The sequence below is a fragment of the Hydra vulgaris genome, chromosome 13 (assembly GCF_038396675.1).
Source record: "Hydra vulgaris chromosome 13, alternate assembly HydraT2T_AEP".
Taxonomy (NCBI): Eukaryota; Metazoa; Cnidaria; class Hydrozoa; order Anthoathecata; family Hydridae; genus Hydra; species Hydra vulgaris.
Genome location: NC_088932.1, coordinates 31,960,001 through 31,979,354, shown reverse-complemented (window position 1 = coordinate 31,979,354; position 19,354 = coordinate 31,960,001). Strand labels below are relative to the sequence as shown.

General features: G+C 28.5%; 1 protein-coding gene across 7 annotated transcripts in view; it reads left to right on the top strand.

The window, feature by feature from the left end:
• The window catches only part of LOC136071693 (RIIa domain-containing protein 1-like), a 53,837-nt gene that overhangs the window by 18,303 nt on the left and 16,180 nt on the right, over positions 1-19,354 (top strand). For 6 of the 7 annotated variants that reach the window (XR_010643358.1, XR_010643359.1, XR_010643357.1 and 3 more), the window contains one exon: positions 5,444-5,490. Coding sequence is in view for 1 of the 7 variants with exons in the window: in XM_065816880.1 (XP_065672952.1) it covers positions 5,444-5,490; positions 14,326-14,384 (106 nt within the window). In the remaining 6 variants the exon portion in view is untranslated. Of the gene's footprint in view, positions 1-5,443; positions 5,491-14,325; positions 14,505-19,354 lie in introns of those variants that run through there. The other variant, XM_065816880.1, reaches the window with a different exon arrangement.

The following is a 19,354-nucleotide window of genomic DNA, read 5'->3' as shown; positions in this document are numbered from 1 at the left end:
GTATATTATTTATGCAAAGATTTTTGTAACTTTCCTAACTTAAGATAGAGGCGAAAAGGCTAGGGCTATTGTTCTGGATATATCTAAGGTTTTCGACAAAGTTTGGCTTGTTGGTTTTCTCCATAAGCTTGTTTCATATGGTGTATCTGGGAAAGTTTTTGAGATTATCAAATATTTTCTTTCTAACCGCTTTATTAAAGTCATTCTTGAAGGCCAACACTCTTCTTCATTTCCAGTAACTTCTGGGGTATCTCAACTTTCTATCCTTGGTCCTATTTTGTTTCTTATCTACATTAATGATCTTCCAGACAACTTAACAACTAGAGTAGCTCTTTTTGCTGATGACTCAACTTTATATCACTGTCTTGACAAAAAGTCTTCTCTTTTCGATCGCTTAGAACAGGGCGCCGCTCTTGAATCTGATCTCACTTCTGTAACACAGTGGTTGGGGCTCACAGTGGCTTGTAAATTTTAACCCCAACAAAACTCAGTTATTTGCTGCAAACAACTCTTATAGTACTGTTGACATTCTTATATTAATGAATGCAACCCTTTCACTGAGTCCTCTTCTTTGCGCCTTTATGGATTATCATTTACTACTGACTTTTTATGGAAACCATATATATAATCGATTGCTAAGGTTGCTTCTCTTTATATTGCTCGCTATTTTCTCTCTCCTGTTTCCATTCTCTACCTCTGAAAATCTCTTATTCATCCTTGTATGCAATATTGTTGTCATATTTGAGCTGGTTCTTCTAATGATACTCTTTCTCTTCTTGACAAGGTCTAAAAATGCATTGTAAATGTAGTTGAATCCTGTCTATCTGCTAAGCTCGAAATTAAGCTAAGAAATTAGCAGAAAAAGTTGCATAATAATAAACGTCCCCTCTCGTGTATTAAGCACCTAAGAGTAGCATAAAGTGTTGCAGAGTCACTACCATAGAATCCAGGGATGCGGAGTCCCAAAAAGGACTCCGAATTTGAAAGTCACAAAAAGATTACTTTATCTTAGTTTTTGGTATCCAGGAGCTCTATAAATATAAATAAGTTTATAAACTACTAATAGGAAAAAAATTAAGACTTTTAGGTTAGAGGAACAATCGTTTTTTGAGTCCGGAGTTCTTAGGTATAATGGTGGCAAGCAGGGCCGTAGTGAGATCAAAAATCCTTTCAGGCAAGGAGAAAAAATGTCGCCTCAAATTCAATAATTTTTCTAATGTTTAATTTGATTCAAATTTTGATAAAGCTACTTAAAGCACACTTAAAATCAACTTTAAATAGTGCTTTGTGGTTGAAAGTCATTAAAAAAATTACCAGGCATTAGTTTTTTTAATAAATATTAAAATTAGATACATTCAAACAAAATTTATTTTTCTAGCTTTCAATGATGCAAAGTTATCAATAATTTCATTGTAACATAGATTTTGTCAGGGGATTTTCAATTGACAAAATGGCAAGATTAGTTTGACAAAATGGCAATGTTCTTGACCCATGGAGGATCTTAGATAATTTTTCAAAAGCTTAAGTTTGCTAAAGCTACATTCACATGATGCCACAGTGACGGGTAGTGTGAGAAAGATTTTAAGAGCAATTTTAATGAAAGGGTATGCCTCAGTCAAAGAATAGGTGTGCATAAATTGCAAGATTTTCAATGGATTTGCGTTTTTTAAATCTGGAATCAGGTCACTGGCTTGAAACTTAAAGCTTTCAATTTCAGATAGAAATTCATTAGCATTAAGATCACGAACATATTTTTGACAAAGTTTATCTCCACATTTCTTCAGATCTTCAACTGACATACTTGCAAGAGAGTTACCATTTAGAAACTCAAAATCTGATGAAATCTCAGCCATTGTTTCAAATCTCCAGTGTAATTGTGTAATTATACTGTCAAAGATTATATTACAATCAATTTCAAAATCTTTTTCTGGAGGTATTTGTGAACTTTCTTCCCTTGTTTCATCATCAAACATCCTTTTTGCTTTTCGTTTTCTTTTGATTGGAAAGCTAGCTTCAATGTCAAGATCTTTTGATATTATTTCAGCTTTTTTCATGCTGTTATGTATGCCCCTGTCAGTTTATATAAAAAAAGAACTGATAAGATAAGGGTTTTTAATGCTCCTGATGCGACAATAGATTTAGGCGTTGAAGATCTCAACAAAGCAATTCACTAACTTACAAAACATCCAATAATTTTGGAAGATATCAAGATGGCGCTAATACTATTGAATTCTTTTGTTTTCATAAGAGATATTTTTATATCTACTAACCATTCAAAGTTTCAGGGAAATGTATATATTTATAAAACAGTTAAAAAATATAACGAAGCTGTTAATTCATACGAAAATCCTTGTTGTAACTGCATTTTGGTTGACTTCATTGTTTTGCAGTAACTGTTCATCATCACATCGAAAAAAAACTGGACTTTTTTGCGCTGTAAAAATAAAAATAAACTATATCAACATTTTTTCCATTGTAATATTGCAAATGACATGGCTTAGTTTGCTAAGTTTTTTAATTAAATTTATTTGTGATTTTGACTTGAAAATCCATCAATAAAAATATTTTTACCTGGTTGTTCTGTTTGATCTTCGCTTTTTTTAATTCATTTTGCAAACACCTTTTGTAATTTTTTGTCACTTTCAAGTCGTTACTTTTTTAACTTTATGAAAGCTGAACCAGATAGCTTTATTATTTTTTTTGATGGTGACATTATAGATTTTAAAACTTTTATTTCAAAATATTTTACTTTTTTGACAAAAAAGAGAATTGAAGTTTCTATGTGCGACTAGGTGTAATTAATAAATACAAATGCAATTATTTTGCCTCGATTTCTTTTTTACAAGTTCTTAAGTCAAAAAACTGAGAGTTAAAATTATTTTCATTAAAAACTTGCAAATCTGAGTCATAAAAGTCATTAAGTAAAACATTATTTGTAATTTTGAAAACATTAAAGTGTTGGGTTCCAAAATCTATTGTTTGTTTAGCCATTTGTAAGAGTAATTAATTCTTACGCTTAAAAAAGAAATTAAGTTATTTTTTAAGTTCGCGACAATTAATTTAGTTATATTTAGTTGTTGCATATTTACCTTGATTGCGCAGTTTTTTCACTTAGTTTCTTTCTCTCTTCCATAGTTTCTTTAGCGAAATCTTCGTTAGTATATATTCCACTGCCTTTCAGATTTTGTTTTAACTATTTAATTTTTTTTTTAATTAATGTTTTAATTTCACATTGGAAATTATTTTAATTTGCATGAAGGTGCGAAAAAAATTATGAGGCATGTCCAAAGATTTTGAAACGCAAATTAAAATTATTTTGGTTTTGAGGCGTCTTTAAAACATTTCATATAATAAAAAATGTTTATTAAATTTTGAAATTTGCCGCCTTGCTAAATTGCCTCGTGGCCTCGTTCGCCACCCCTTCACTACAGCTCTAGTGGCAAGGACTTTAGGACTCCGGGCTTAAAAACAATAAGTTTCAAGTCATTAAATCTCATGAGTTTTTTTATTATAGCAGATAATAAGACAACAAACATGTTTAGTGCTTCTGAACACTACAGACTTGGAAAAAGTAGAGATATGAAGTTTGAAAGTTGTTTTAGCATATACAAATTTAAAAAAACATTTAGATGAATAATCTGACATCATACCGATTTAGAATAAATTTTAATTATTTAATTTAAATATTTAATAAATAATAATTTACACAATAAAATAAAATGTACATAACAAAAACATAAAGCAATAAATTTTTTTGAATAAATATGAATTATTGGAATATGAAAATGGTTTAATAGGTAATAATTAAAATATGTCATTATTATATAATTTATATTAAAATTATTCCGTACATTTTATAGATTTGTTATACATTTTATTTTCTTCTTTATATTTACAATAACAACATAAAAAATAAAATGTTTACTACTTACTTCCAGATGCCTAATAAACAGGGAGGAGGAGAGGGGGGTAGACATAATAATTGTAAGTTTTTGAAAGTATAAACAGGGTATTATAATAAAGAAGAGATGAGAATTTTTAAAAAAAGTAATTTTTTTTCAGCAATGTGGAACTGTTTTATGTGACGAATTTTATTAAGGTGTGGAAGTATCGCAAATATGTTCAAATTAACATTTTACATTGATCTATAAATCGTAATAACCTCCTTAACCTCTGATCTGAGTCTCTTAAATTGTCGGCATGCAAAATAAATATGTAAAATATATGTAATACTTGTTCATTATAAGTTCATAATTTATTTATTGTAAATACTTGTTTTTTCAAGTTTGACAAGTTTTGTTTAAAAAATTAGGAAAAGAAAAAGGATAAAAAAATTAAATTAAAAAGATATTTTGAACAGATGTTCAGAACAAAACAAAGACACAAAAGTGAAGTGTAAAGTAAAAAAATAATAATGATAGTTAAGACATCGCGTATGTAATAGAAATTATAAACTCAGACTCATAATGGAAAATCATGTTCAAGGCCTAAGGTCTCAAAAAATAGAAGATAAAATAAGAGGCTTAATGTCATATGCTCAGAGTAGGAATTGAACCAAGAACTTTTGTTTTATCAGGCTGATGCTCTAATCCATCAAGCTATAGATACTCTAACCGATCAAGCTATAGATACTCTAACCGATCAAGCTATAGATGCTCTAACCGATCAAGCTATGATCAGTTAGAGCATCTACAGCTTGATCGATTTATATATATATATATATATATATATATATATATATATATATATATATATATATATATATATATATATATATATATATGTATATATATATATATGTATATATATATATGTATATATATATATATATATACATATATATGCGGTAGTGGTGTAGTGGTAAGAGCGCTCGCTTTGTAAGCGAGAGGTTCGGAGTTCGACTCCCACGTTCCTGGAAGTACCGCGCTCAACTTAGTTTCTCCGCGCAGCGGCCTTGCTCGGCAAGGTTCGTGTTTCGGAGTTAAAGAGTTGAGAGAGGGTTGCACCACGAATAACAACTAAAAATAATAAAATAAATAAAAAACACAACAACAAAAAAAAAGAGTAGCCTCCTTGACTGTAGTGGCCCCCCTCGGGCCTTGGGGAGGTGAATAATCTAAAGAATATATATATATATATATATATATATATATATATATATATATATATATATATATATATATACATATATTTATATATACACATACTATATACACAATTCATAAATTTGCTATATACCTACATAAAGTTTAATTTCTATATTTTAAAAATATGTATATTTATAACAATGTTTGTTGTTTTTCTAGTAGTTAAACTTGTGTTTTTTTAAGAATGCAAGTATAAATTTTATATTTATATAAAGTATAATTATTTTTTGACATAATGATAATAAGAATTATAAGAAAATAATAAGAAAAAAAAATGAAACTACTTATTGTTTTAGTGAAATTTGTAAGCAAAAACCAAACAATGTGAGAGAGTATGCTGCAGGTTAGTTTTCTTATTATTTTTTTCTTAAACTTTATTATTTTAACTAAATTATTTTCAGATATTTTTTTACTTAATTTTTTTTTATTTTTCTTAACTTTGTTTTAATCTATAAAAAATGATGATAATGATGATATCTCATTTTGTTCATCCTTTATTATTATTTCTAATTATTATTTTATAATTTTTATTTTTTCAATTTAAGTTGTTTTAATAAACATAGTATAGTCTGATTTATATAACTATATATAGTTTTCCATGCATACTTGGTTCGCACTGTGTTTTTTTTTTTTTTTTTTTTTTTTTTTAATTAAGGTTTTACAATAAATTGTGTAGGCATAAACTGCCTGTCAACCTAATTATATAATACTTGACAATTACAGAGTTTGTATAACTAATAGAAAATAAAATGTGGATTAGTCATAGAGAAGCCATTCATTTTTTAGATGATTGTCTAGAAGCAGTTTAAACGTTTTTAAAGATAACGCTGATACAATGTGATTAGGAAGAGAGTGTTAATATATATAGTATTCCATGCATACTTGCTTAGCACTGTGTTAATATATTTTACACACTTTAAGTTTTATAATGCTAACTTGGAAAAAAAATAAAATAAAATAGAAGAAAAATAAAGCAAAAAATCAAAAGATTATTTGTTGCAAAAAATGTCCTTTATATACAGTTGGTACTCTTTCAAAAAGTTTACTCTACTATTTCAGATTTAGGTCTAAAGGGTAATAATATAATATATATTCTTAGTTATTAGTTATGTATATAGATAAATTTAATAGTTATTAGTTAAATTCAAAACCAAAATTTAAAATAATATATATATATGTTTTTTGGAGATCATTTATTTAATTCATCTATGATATTTTCAAAAACAAAATGAGTGTTTTATTTTAAATTTCCTAATGTTTTTTTTCATAAAAACTTCTCAAGATTATTAACAGTTAGATAAAAGTTGCAGAAGTTGCTGTTATATTTTTGTGCATATTTAAAAAGAATTGGGTTTTGCAACTTCATTACATTCCACTAAATTAGAATATTGATAATAAGATGTTTCTGCAGCTCGAAAAAATTTTAATGCTTGTGATTTTCCTGAGCATTGTGTACGAATAATTGTTTTAGTATAAAGATCTGTTGTAAAACTAACTTCTGTTACTTTAGGAGAATCATTTTCAATTTTTTTTTTTCTTTAAATTTTTGTTTGATATTGGAAGTTTTTGCCGTCTAATTGTTGATGCACACTTGATAGTAAATTCTTGTTTCTTTTTGTTTATAAATTCTTGAGCTTTTTCATTATTTTAAAAGGTAAGCCAAACTTTCAAATAAACTTTATCAAGTCCAAGTCAAACTTTAATTGCTTTGTTTTTGCCATTTCTGATTCCAATTAATTTTTTTTTTTTTTTTTTTTTTGTTATTCACCTCCCCAAGGCTGAGAAGGCCACTACAGATGAAGAGGCTACTTAATAGTGGTTATAACCCTCTCTCAACTCTATAACTCCGAAACACGAATCTTGACGTACAAGGCCGCTGCGCGGAGAAACAAGTTGAGCGCGGTTATTATCAGTAGTTATTGCTTTTGCGCTCTTGTCTGTTTTTCTTTATCAAGTCTTTGTTTCCTAAATAAATCACTAGTTTTCAAAAAATGCTTTTTCCAAGATACTTCATGTTTGGTTTAGACATGACTAGTAGTTGTCGAAGTACTGGCGCAGTTTATCTTACAATTTAAGTTTAAAGTACAATTTAAATCATAGTTTGCACATGTTAGTTTGCACATGGCTTCAAACTTGTTTAGCTTTTCAAAGTATTTTGAAAACTTTCTTTTAACATTCTCAATCTGGAAGCAAATATGATTTGAGTTAAAATTAACAACAGCAACAACAAAATATTCAACACAAATAACATGTAAATATGAACAAGTATAAACAACTTACTTTTAAACATGCGAAACTCGCATTATATTTGTAGTGGTCCACAATCCTGGTTCCATTTTCACAACTAATGAACTATAATGATATAAACTTAACAAGATTTAGGTTCCATTTTGGACTACATTTAACAAACCAGTTTTAGGTTCCATTTTGGACTACAGTTAACAAACCAATATTCTGCTTTTTAATTTCTAGTTGCTTTTCTGTGCTTTTTGATATTAAATTGAATTATTAAAATTAAAGTTTATTAATTTTAAATGTTACCTGATTTCTTGTTTCACTATGGTAGGTTGAAATTCGGACGATTTTATATTGAGTTTTCTCAAAAGCCATTTAATGAATTGTAATGATATAATTTAAATGAATACATTTATAAATGCATATTAGTAGTTTTTTTTGCATGGGTGTGCTGATTTTGATGGGTGGGACATCTGAGTTTGTTTACATCTGATTAGTTTTTTCAATATTAAATAAAAAATCTGAAAATTGAAAAAATATTTTTAAATTTTATATAGAAAATCCGATTATTTCAAAAGCATTCAAAGTTTTAAAATCAGCTGATAAATTTGTTAGAAAATGTCATGAGAATGTCATGAAAAACAGAAAATAGAAAAGTGATGGAAAATTGAGAAATAATGAATCATAAGCGAAATCAATAGTTGACTCAGTTCATTGAAATCCAACTCAGTCACAACAAAATTTTGCTAAAAATTTTGAATGCTCTTTCATTTAAAGAGTATCGAAAAAGGAAAATCTGAAAGCTTATCACAAGAAAATACCAAACACTTGATGGAGAATTAAAGGCAATTGCACAAGCTAAAAATTTGCTTTAATTAGTAATGAAAAAATTTTGTACATTTTAGAAGACTTAATGCTTGCAGGGCATCAATACTATTATCAATCAAAACATCATAAAGCGCTTGACAGATTTAAATACATTCGGTTTGAAAAGTTTGCTCACAAGTTCCTTGTATAGCAGTTTATTTGTAGTTGTGACTTTAAATACTCTCCTTTCATAACAAATGAAACTTTAACATCAGTTTTAAACTTTACATCAGTAATTAAAAGACAAAAACATAAATTATATCAACTTTTTTTTTCACAGATCGGCCAACGATCTGCTATTCCAAAAAAAGTAATGGATTGGTATAAGAAAAATGTAGTTATACAAAGTTGTGGATTTGATTAGGGTTACTTTACAAAAAATTAAATTACTTGCATGTCACAAAGTTAAAACTTAATTTTTTTTGCTAAAATAAAAGCTAAATATATACACTTAGTCTTCTAAATAAGTTGTTAGAATTGATTGTAGTTTTTGAGATGTTGCAATTTAAAATTGTCCAAATTTTAACCAATCATAGTGATAAATAAAAAGATTAGTTTAAAAAGAAAAGGCATTGGTTTTTATAATATTTTTTTTTTTTTCACTTAATCAGAACTTTTCACCAAGTAACTTGTTCATAAATTTGATTTTTATTTGTTACATCATCAATATATTCCACGTAGCGTTGTCTATGTAAAAACACTCTTTTTTTTTTAGTGTTGCAGGTTCAAAGGAAAAGGGGAAATTTTTTTGTAAAATCTCAGGGAAATTTTTTTGTAAATTTTAATATTCTATTTCTAGGAGGTCATTATTTGTATGCTCATACAAATAATATTCTATTTCTAGGAGGTCATTATTTGTATGCTCATACAAATAATATTCTATTTCTAGGAGGTCATTATTTGTATGCTCATACAAATAATATTCTATTTCTAGGATGTCATTATTTGTATGCTCATATAAATAATATTCTATTTCTAGGACGTCATTATTTGTATGCCATACAAATAATATTCTCATAACATTATCATTCACATTATTTGTACGTTCGTGCAAATAATGTTTACATAATAAAAACTTTATTTGTACCCCAAAAAATGTTTCAATACTTTAATTATTCACCTCATGAATATATTAGTGTAGTCCTGTGGATGTTATTGGCGTCTAATCCTAAGAAGCAGCTAACAGGTTTGCGGGTTCAATTCCTCCTCAGGAATCTTTTAATTTTCACTGAATATGATAACAAAAAATGTGGTATTTTATTGCAGTTTATAAATAACCGATATTATAAATTATTATTGGAAATTAATATTGGCTATGAATACCAAAATATGGACATTTTATATTGGTGCAGTATTGTTAACAATACTAAACCAATATTGAGATGAATATTGTACCAATATTGCTTGCAACTAGGGAACTTAATCACGACTCTTCCTCTTATTTCATGTCGTCTGAACCACTATTTAATAATAAAATTTGATTTAAATTTAGTTTTACTAGTTCAGTAAACTAAAGATTGACAGGTTTGTTTTGAAATAAATCTTGTGCAGACCTGTCAATCTTTAGTTTATTAAACTATTAAAAATTATTTGAAAAATTTATTTTCCGCTTTTTAGTACAAAAATATTATATTTTCTAGCAAATGTTTTTACTATATTTTTCAAGATATTAGTTGGTTTGGTTCAGTTTTTTTTATATTTAAAGAATTGTTTGTTTAGCTCGGTTTGATCGTTTTACTTATTATTTGTATATACTTGGTTTTACTTATTGTTTATATATACTTTTTAACTAGGGTAGATTGGGGGTAGTTGCCTCTGTTTTTACTTTTTGAGCTCTGTGGTCTTAACGGCACATTTTTTTTGTAAATAATAAAGCGTATACCAACTTACCCTACCCCATGGTAAGTTGACACAAACTGTAAAAAATGATTATTAATGTATTATTAGGTACAAAATTTATAGAATTTTTCTTTCTATTTATTTTGGCAATAATTTTAAGCCAAAAAAAAATTTAATTTTATACATAAATAACATCAACAGCATAGTTATAAAATATAAATATATGTAAACATCTATGTTCAATACATAAAAGTATGTACATTAGGGTTATGACTTTTTTTCAACCCCATGCTCCTGTACTGTAGTTTGATGAACTTTTACCTAAAAAGCACGAAATGAACTATTATTTGCATATCTTTTATCAGTATGGGGTTGAAAAAAAGTCATAACCCTAATGTACATATTTATTAAGGTGAGTTGAAAGTATTGTAAAAAAAAATAATTTGCAAATCTATAATTGGCAGGGGATAGAATAGTTGCTCCATAGTAGCATTAGTGAAAACAAAAAAGTAGAGCTCATAAATTTGTTGGTCTTGGGGTGCCCCAACACTCTTGAAATATCACCAATTCTATGCAATTTTGTAATTTTCTGATATTTTACATACAACTAAGCAATGTTTAATTTAGTTACTTAAAATACTTGTACTACACAGTACACAAGTACACACTACACATGCAAATAAAATGTTAAAGTCTGTATTGTGCTTTGTTGTCAAACTTTTTCATTTTCTTTCTGGATTCAATACCAAAACAAATAAATCCGTCTCGTTGTTCAGTGCTAACTGCCGCTGATGCCTCAGTCACTAGACAAATATGTTGCTCGGTGGCTTGGGTGTGGTAGGGAAATTGTGGCAGGCTTCTAACAAGCTGGTTGTTCCTGTTCTTAACGCAGTCTTGTAGCTCTGCTTCAGCCAGGTGTTTCGTCATCGAAGGTCTTCGTTGTTCCAGTTTACCAGGTCAATGTAATTTCTGGCATTGAAGTTTAAACTTGGAACTCAAAATTGTTGCAGTGCTTCTGATGCGTTCTCCTTCCGTGCAGCAAGTATCCGTCTACAGCCCAGCTATCTGATTTGGTCTCTTTCATCAGCTAGCATTGCCAACAAGATGTTCTCAGAATGGCAAAAGTAACCATTTCTGGCAATTACGAGATCAACGATCACTTTGAGTTCCGGTTTCATGTATCTGGAAAACTGTATTAGTCTCCACATATGTCGCGATCCTTCCGTGCATGCCGACCGGACTTTAATGTGGAACCATAGCGGTGCATACACAGTCATGACATACGTGACAAGTTCCACAAGATTCTCGGAAGGAATAGCTGTCGCTACATATAACCGAAGCAGCCTGTTAGCGGTAGTCAACCGTCTTGAATGTACCACCAGCCCGGGCTTTTGCAACGCAAGATCAGGCGGCACCTTATGCTCAAGTTTGCATCTGCAACTTGGAAAATCGATACGTTTGCAGATTGCAATATCAAATAGTTGCAGATCTGTTTCAGTAGCAAATCTTTTAAGTCACTCAGTGTATGCCGGATCACATTTTCTGGATTTATATGGTTTTAGCAAGTTTCTGTAATTGCTGTGGAGCATTCTGATTTTCTCTACAATTCTCTTGTGTGATATTACCAGGATTGACGCTTTATATGCTCAATATGTTGCGCTGTTCTTTCTGTGACTGTAGAAACTGCAGGATTCGGAGCACTGTCTGTCACTTTCATCTCTCGTCGTATTTGCAAAAAGGTTCGCATTGCATCCGACTTTGTTGGCAGTTGGGTCACTTTGGCTCTGGACGGATAACTGAAAACTGGACAGCATTGGGACTTTTTTGTCGGCTTCTTCAATGCGCTGCGGGGTGTAGTATTGCACTTTTCCGTTTCCTGAAAACATAAACAACACTAACTCAGTTATTGCTGAGAAGCGGCTGATGCATGTAAACCTAAACCCTAACCCCAACTTTAACTTTAACCCTAGCTCTTCTCAAGTTTCCAACAAGGCTGCAAGCAGCCCCTAATTAAAGTTGGAAGCAGGGATGCGGAGTCCCAAAAAGGACTCCGGATTTGAAAGTCACAAAAAGATTACTTTATTATAGTTTTTGGTATCCAGGAACTATAAAAATGTAAATAAGTTTATGGACTACCTATAGGAAAAAAATTAGGACTTTTAGGTTAGAGGAGCAATTGTTTTTTGAGCCCGGAGTCCTTAGGTATAATGGCAGCAAGGACTCCAGGACTCCGGGCTTAAAAATAATAAGTTTGAAGTCATTAAATCTGATGAATTTTTTTATTATAGCAGGTAATAAGTTAGCAAACATGTTTAGAGCTTCTAATCACTACAGGCTTGGAAAAGGTAGAGTTATAAAGCCGGAGTCCTTTTGGGACTCCGCATCCCTGGTTGGAAGTTACTGAAAGAGAAAAGATGAAGATTGTAGAGTAAGATAACGATTGCCTGACGACTTAAAGCAAAAAACTTAAAAAACACCGCATTACCTAACTATCTGACTCTGTTTCGCTGCCCTTAATTATAATTATGGTTGCTTTTGGTAGTACTTAATTGGAAGCTATACCATTTTAAAACCAAATTGGGCCATTTGGCAGTCATAAAATTGGGACGCCCTGGGGCACCACAAGATGACTTCCAAAATTCAAAATATTTTGCACAATAACTAACAAGGTCATGGAGCAACTATTGCACACCTTGCCGTTTCCTAGTTTTCAAGACAGTTTTTTCAGCCTACCTTAATGTTTATATATCAATGTACACACTTATTTATTTATTTTATTTCGTCATTTGAGAAAAAGAATACAATATCGTTTTATATAAATAAAATTTACATGGCCGGGGCTAAAAGAAGACAATATTTGCCTAATCACTACGCCCTGAATAAATAAAATGGACCTACAAATTTATATACCTGTACATATGTGTGTGTATGCATGTGTGAGACTATATATATATATATATATATATATATATATATATATATATATATATATATATATATATATATATATATATATATATATATATATATATATATTATTTTATGAACATCAATAAACACGATTAAAAAATTTTCGCTGGATTGTTGTGACCAGCGTCTTCACCTTAAAAGTTTTTTTTTTTATCTCATTTTTAAAATGGCAGTTCAGTTCAATGGGATGGTTTCATCTTTTTTTTGACGTAAATGCGCCATAAATGGTGTCGAACTTTCCTATCAAACTTTTTAGCATCAACTTTTAGAGTTTTGCAACTATCCCAGTTAATTTGTTGTGTACAATGTCTCATGTGTGTGGCTAATGCAGATCGTTCTGTTTTATTTCCTGTTGAACTGTTTTTGTGTTGTTGCATGCGTGTTTTTATTTGCATTTTTGTTTTACCTATATACTTTTTGCTACAATGACATTATATAAGGTAGACTCCTGGGCGGCTGTTCATTTGTAGTTTGGATTTATTTCTTGATGTTATTATTGCCTCTAGGTTCAGGTTTGATTTAAAGACCATTTTATATCCTGCCTTCCTAAACACCTTACGTAATTTGGGAGACAAGATTGGTACCCAAGGTAATGAAATCGTTGGATACGTACTGGTGATGTTTTCAATGTTTTTGTAGTTACTATTGATTTTTTAGTTCTTTCGTTTTATTTCTTTTATGATTTATATGAAATTGGACTGTTTGTAGCCAAATTTTCGACAAATACTTGAATAAGGAATTTCAGTTCATTTTCTAAATGTTTATGACTGCATACATTTAATGCTCTATGTACAAAACCCTTGAATTTTTCATTTAAAATTTGTGGGTCATATATATATATATACATACATACATATATATATATATATATATTATATATATATATATATATATATATATATATATATATATATATATATATATATATATATATATTATTTTAGTAAAATAAAAAACACTTTAGTTTAAAATACATGTTTCGAACTTACAAAGTTCATCTTCAGTTTAAAATGACCAATAAAAAATTTTTTCAATATATAGGTTACAAAATTTTATATATGTATATATATATATATATATATATATATATATATATATATATATATATATATATATATATATATTACTAAATATTTTTTATTAAATCTAAATATTACTAATTACTTATAACTAATAACTTACTATATTACTATCTAAATATTACTTTTTATTAAATCTAAATATTACTAAATATTTTTTACTAAAAATAATAACAAAAATTTTTCAGAATACTTCTCGGATCCTAATTTGCCTCTGAAGATTAATGCTTTTTTGCAAAGAAAATGAAGTCACAGGCGGATAATTAAAACAATCTTGCAAGTTTTTAAAAAAAATTTTAATCGTTTTTTGTTTGACGTGATTTTTTGTGTACTTATTTGTTCCGATAAATTAATGCGTTATTTTTTATTTTTTGTTTATTTTATTTTGTTTCTGAAAATAAATTTTTGGTAAAGTTAATTTTTTTAAAAGGTATATTTCGTGGTGTCTTAACTAATAGGCCTTGTAAACGCTGTTTGTGGCCTTGCAAAGCTAAGCCGGCTGTGAGTAAAGTGTGATTTTATCTTCATTATAATTTTTAAGTAAATTTTTTAAATTAGCTATATTCACTGTTTTATTGATAAGAAATATAAAATGTCTAAAATTTGTGTTACTATTTTCAATGGCAGTTATAATAAAGTAAATAAAGATGAAGTTTCTTGCTTTTTTCTAAAAAAGATTACAATAATCAGATGAACGTTATTCTAAGTGTAATACCATATGCCAAGGTGTAATACTTTATATATATGTATGGAATATACAGAGCCGCCGAAAGGATGTGTGAAGGGGGGGGGGGGGGGGATAAATGAATATACGTGTCCAGGCGCCAAGATGTTAGAGGCACCAGAAGATGAAGTAAAATTATTAAAGCGCTACCATATATTAAAATATATTTTGTGTGTATTTTTTTCTAGTGTCTATACTCAATACTAGTGTTAACTCTTAAATAAGCCTTGTTGCCAGACGGCAACAAAGTATTAGAACCAACCATTGGCTTTCAAAATTTGATATGCTCCCTGACTTTTACATGATATTTTATTGTAATTTTGAAATACTTAAAAACAATTTCTTCTTAATTCAATGAAATTATAACGTTTTTAACAATAGATTATTATGTTTAAAGTAGAAAGTTGAGATTATTTTCAGTTTTAAAAGGTCAAGTCAGTCATTTACTTATAACTTTTTATTCTTAAATAATACAACATTTTTCTGACATATAAGTGGTACATTTATCTTATTATTATGTAAAAACAAATTGTTATATGTCAGAAAATGACAAAAAGTTGCCATATCACAACAAATAAAAAAGCTTATTTTATTTGTTTTCAAATGGCAAGTGTTATTTAATAGTCTTAAAAAGCTTTCCAATAGTTTGTACACAATATTGAAATAACATTTTTAAAAGTATATTATTATTGTTTGATTATATTAATTATATACTTATTAAACAAAATGTTGAAAATATACTGCTGCATGTACTATATGCGTCGCTCTAATACAAAATAAAAAAATACGCTTGTAAATTATAAAGAATTATAGAGAATATAAAGAAGCATTTAACATATTGATTTTTTCACAAGACATCAAATTTTTGTTTATATTTCTATATTTAAAATAAAAAGATTCAGTTTTTTTAAACAAAAACAGTTTATGGTATTTTTTTCTGTTCATCTGGACAAATTCCATACTAATTCAGTAAACTTTAAGTCCTTTCGGTAAACAGTCTGGATAATTATATTCAAAAAACAGAAAAAAGCGCTGATATTTTATAAAATTTTACAAACTATGCCAAGTAGTGCACAAAAGTTAAAAAAATACGTTTTCAAAAATTACATGATTTTATACCATTCTATAGTTTAAACATTCAATTTTTTTATACAAGTATATATTTTTGTATAATTATCATGCCGTATGCTTCTAAGCTGTAGAATAAAACCTTTTTTGTTCTTTCCACATTGTTTTTTTAATTTGATAATACTTTTTGTGTTACTAATAAGCATGGAATAAATGTTAACTTTAAAACCTCTCTTTTTATTGTATGATTTAAAAAAATCAAGTATTATCTTTCAAAGGAGATATTACAAAAAAATTTTGCATGTAAGTTATGTCAAATAAAATGATTTTCAATTACGGCGTATTTGAAGTACTTTTTTTAGTTTAAATTTCACTTATATAGTCGAATACTTTTGCGGTCCAAAGCGGTCCAGTAATTTGAGACTTGAAATACATTGTTCAATAGTTCAATATTACCAATATAAATTTGTTTTACTTAAGTTACATGATACAAGGCCGTAGACAACTTTTTTTGATGTTTGAGCTAAGCAACTTTGAAACATGAAAAAAACTCCATATTTAAGTATGTTCATATATATGAGGAATGAGGATGCTACGCAAAAAATTACGGTGATTGGAAACTGGGAACAACAAAAAACCCAAAACATTTGTCCCCTCCCCCTCCTCCCAACCCTAAATAGGAGGGCAATGAGTCAAAATTTTTTTTTTTTTTAATTTATAACTTTATTTATATTCATTGACAAATTTCAAATTTGATTCAATAATCTTTTGTTGTTCGGCTTTTATGACCTTGTTAAGTTTACACTCCCTCAATTTTTTGCGTAGCATCCTCATATATGTGAAGATACTTAAATATGGAGTTTTCTTCATGTTTCAAAGTTGCTTAGCTCAAACATCAAAAAAAGTTGTCTACGGGCTTGTGATAGAAGGCAATATGTGAGGTAAAAGTGAAGTAAACCATAGTAAATAAATTTTAAATTTTTTTGTTGTATGAAATGTCTTAGCTTTAAAAGAATGGCAAGGGATCTATTCAACTTATTAGATATATTGTTATAATGGTAAGTCCAGGCTAAATTTTCATCTAGCTTTATACCCAAGTAGTTTACAAAGTTTTTTCCCATTAAACTTAACTTTGAGCTGCTGGTCTAATTTTTTGTGACAACTTTTAAATAATATTAAATCAGTTTTTTTTGGAGTTAAGGGAAATTTTGTTGGTATTTAGCCAGGTGCATAGTTTTTTAAGGTCATAGTTAACATATTTGTTGATTTTTTTAAAGACTTATTAAAATAGAGAAGGTTTGTGTCATCTGCAAAGTGTTGAAATTTTAAAGCTTTAGACATGTCATTTATATAAAAAAGAAACAGCAAAGGGCCAAGGACAGATCCCTGAGGAACACCTACTTTGATATCGTTCAGCTTTAAGCTCACCCCACTAATGGATACTAATTGAGTTCTATTAGTAAGGAAAGATTTGAATCGGGACTTTGAAACTCCTCTAATACCATAGTCAAGGTTCCCACAGTCCTGGAAAATCCTGGAATTTTTCATTTTTTTCTTTTAAATCCTGGAAAAGTCCTGGAATTTTTTAAATTCAAGGATTTAAATTTCAAAATTTTTAATCGTATTTTTAAGTAACTTGGGTTCCATAGTTAAAATTTTAAACTAAATTTTAAGAGGTTAAATTTTATAGTTCTGATTTATGAATAATATTATAATCAAGTATATTTTCCCTCTCACCGATGTAAACATATTTTGATTAAGATAAATATTTCAAAATGTAAAGTATAGCACACAGTTGGTTGGGTCTACTTAATATATCTGTAAAAATGCTTGACGTGATAAGAATTATATGATTAATTGAGAATTTTTATTTTTTTTTTATTTTTAAATTAATTAAAAGATTTTAATAAGAAGTTCACGCCTCCTTCATAACAGATGTTGCAAAATATGCCCAGAGGTGGGTTTAAACCATGGATACCTAGTTTCTAAGGCAAGCGTGCTACCACTGCACTACACTATTTTATGTTTTAGGTTTTGTGTTCTCTTTTTCGATATTATTCTGAAAAGTCCCTTTTCGATATTATTCTATTTTTCACAATTTCAAGATTATTCTGTTTTTCGAATTTTCGATACAATTCCTTTTTTACAATTTCGATGTTATTCTCTATTTCGATGTTATTCCGGAAAGTCTCTTTTCGAGATTAATCAGTTTGGCTGTTTTCGATACTGTTACTAGTACCCGAATGAATTCAAAAAAATACACTTTCGAAAATAAAAAACAGTAAACTTGAAATAAGTACTATAATTATTTTAAGATTTTTTTAAATAACTTTATAAGTCTGCTAAACCTACTATGAAAGTTTCAGGTTAATTGGACTTTTTTATTCTAGAGTAAATAATGTTTGAAATGCAGGAGAAATTTGTAATATGTATGTATATATATATATATATATATATATATATATATATATATATATATATATATATATATATATATATATATATATATTATTTTATAAACATCAATTAACAAGAGTTTCTCTAAATACTAAATTTATTTTTTAAAATAAATTTTCGCTGAATTGTTGTGACCAGCGTCTTCAGCTTTAAAGTTTTTGTTTTTTGTTTTTTTGTATCTTATTTTTAAAACGGCATTTTTAAAACATTTTTAAAACTGCAATTACTTACATTCAAGTTAAGGCAACATCAAACCATGACCCACAAATTTTAAATGGAATATTCAAGGGTTTCGTGCATAGAGCATTTAATGTATCCAGTCAAAAACATATAGAAAATGAACTGAAATTTCTTATTCAAGTATTTGTCGAAAATGGTTACAAACAGTCCAATCTCATAAAAATCATAAAAGAAATAAAACGAAAGAACAAAAAAACACTAGTGACTACTAAAAACAATGAAAACATCACCAGTATGTATCCAACGATTTCATTACCTTGGGTACCAAATTACGTAAAGTGTTTAAGAAGGCAGGGTATAAAACGGTCTTTAAATCAAACCTGAACCTAGAAGCAATATTAACATCAAGAAATAAATCCAAACTAAAATAAACAGCCACCCAAAAGTCTACCTTATTAAATGTCATTGTAGCAAAAAGTGTATAGATGAAACAAAAATGCAAATAAAAACACGCATGCAGCAACACAAAAGTAGTACAATAGGAAATAAAACAGAACAATCTGCATTAGCTACACACATGAGACATTGTTGAACTCTAAAAGTTGATGCTAAAAAGTTAGGAAAAAGATAGGAAAGTTCGTGAGGCACTTGAAATACAGTACAACCAATGTGCCCCTCAACAAAACAGTATCAATTTAGATGAGGGACAATATGTGTCAACAAATTTTTGACACCATTTATGGCACACTTACGTCAAAAAAACATGAAACCGTCCCATTGACATAAAA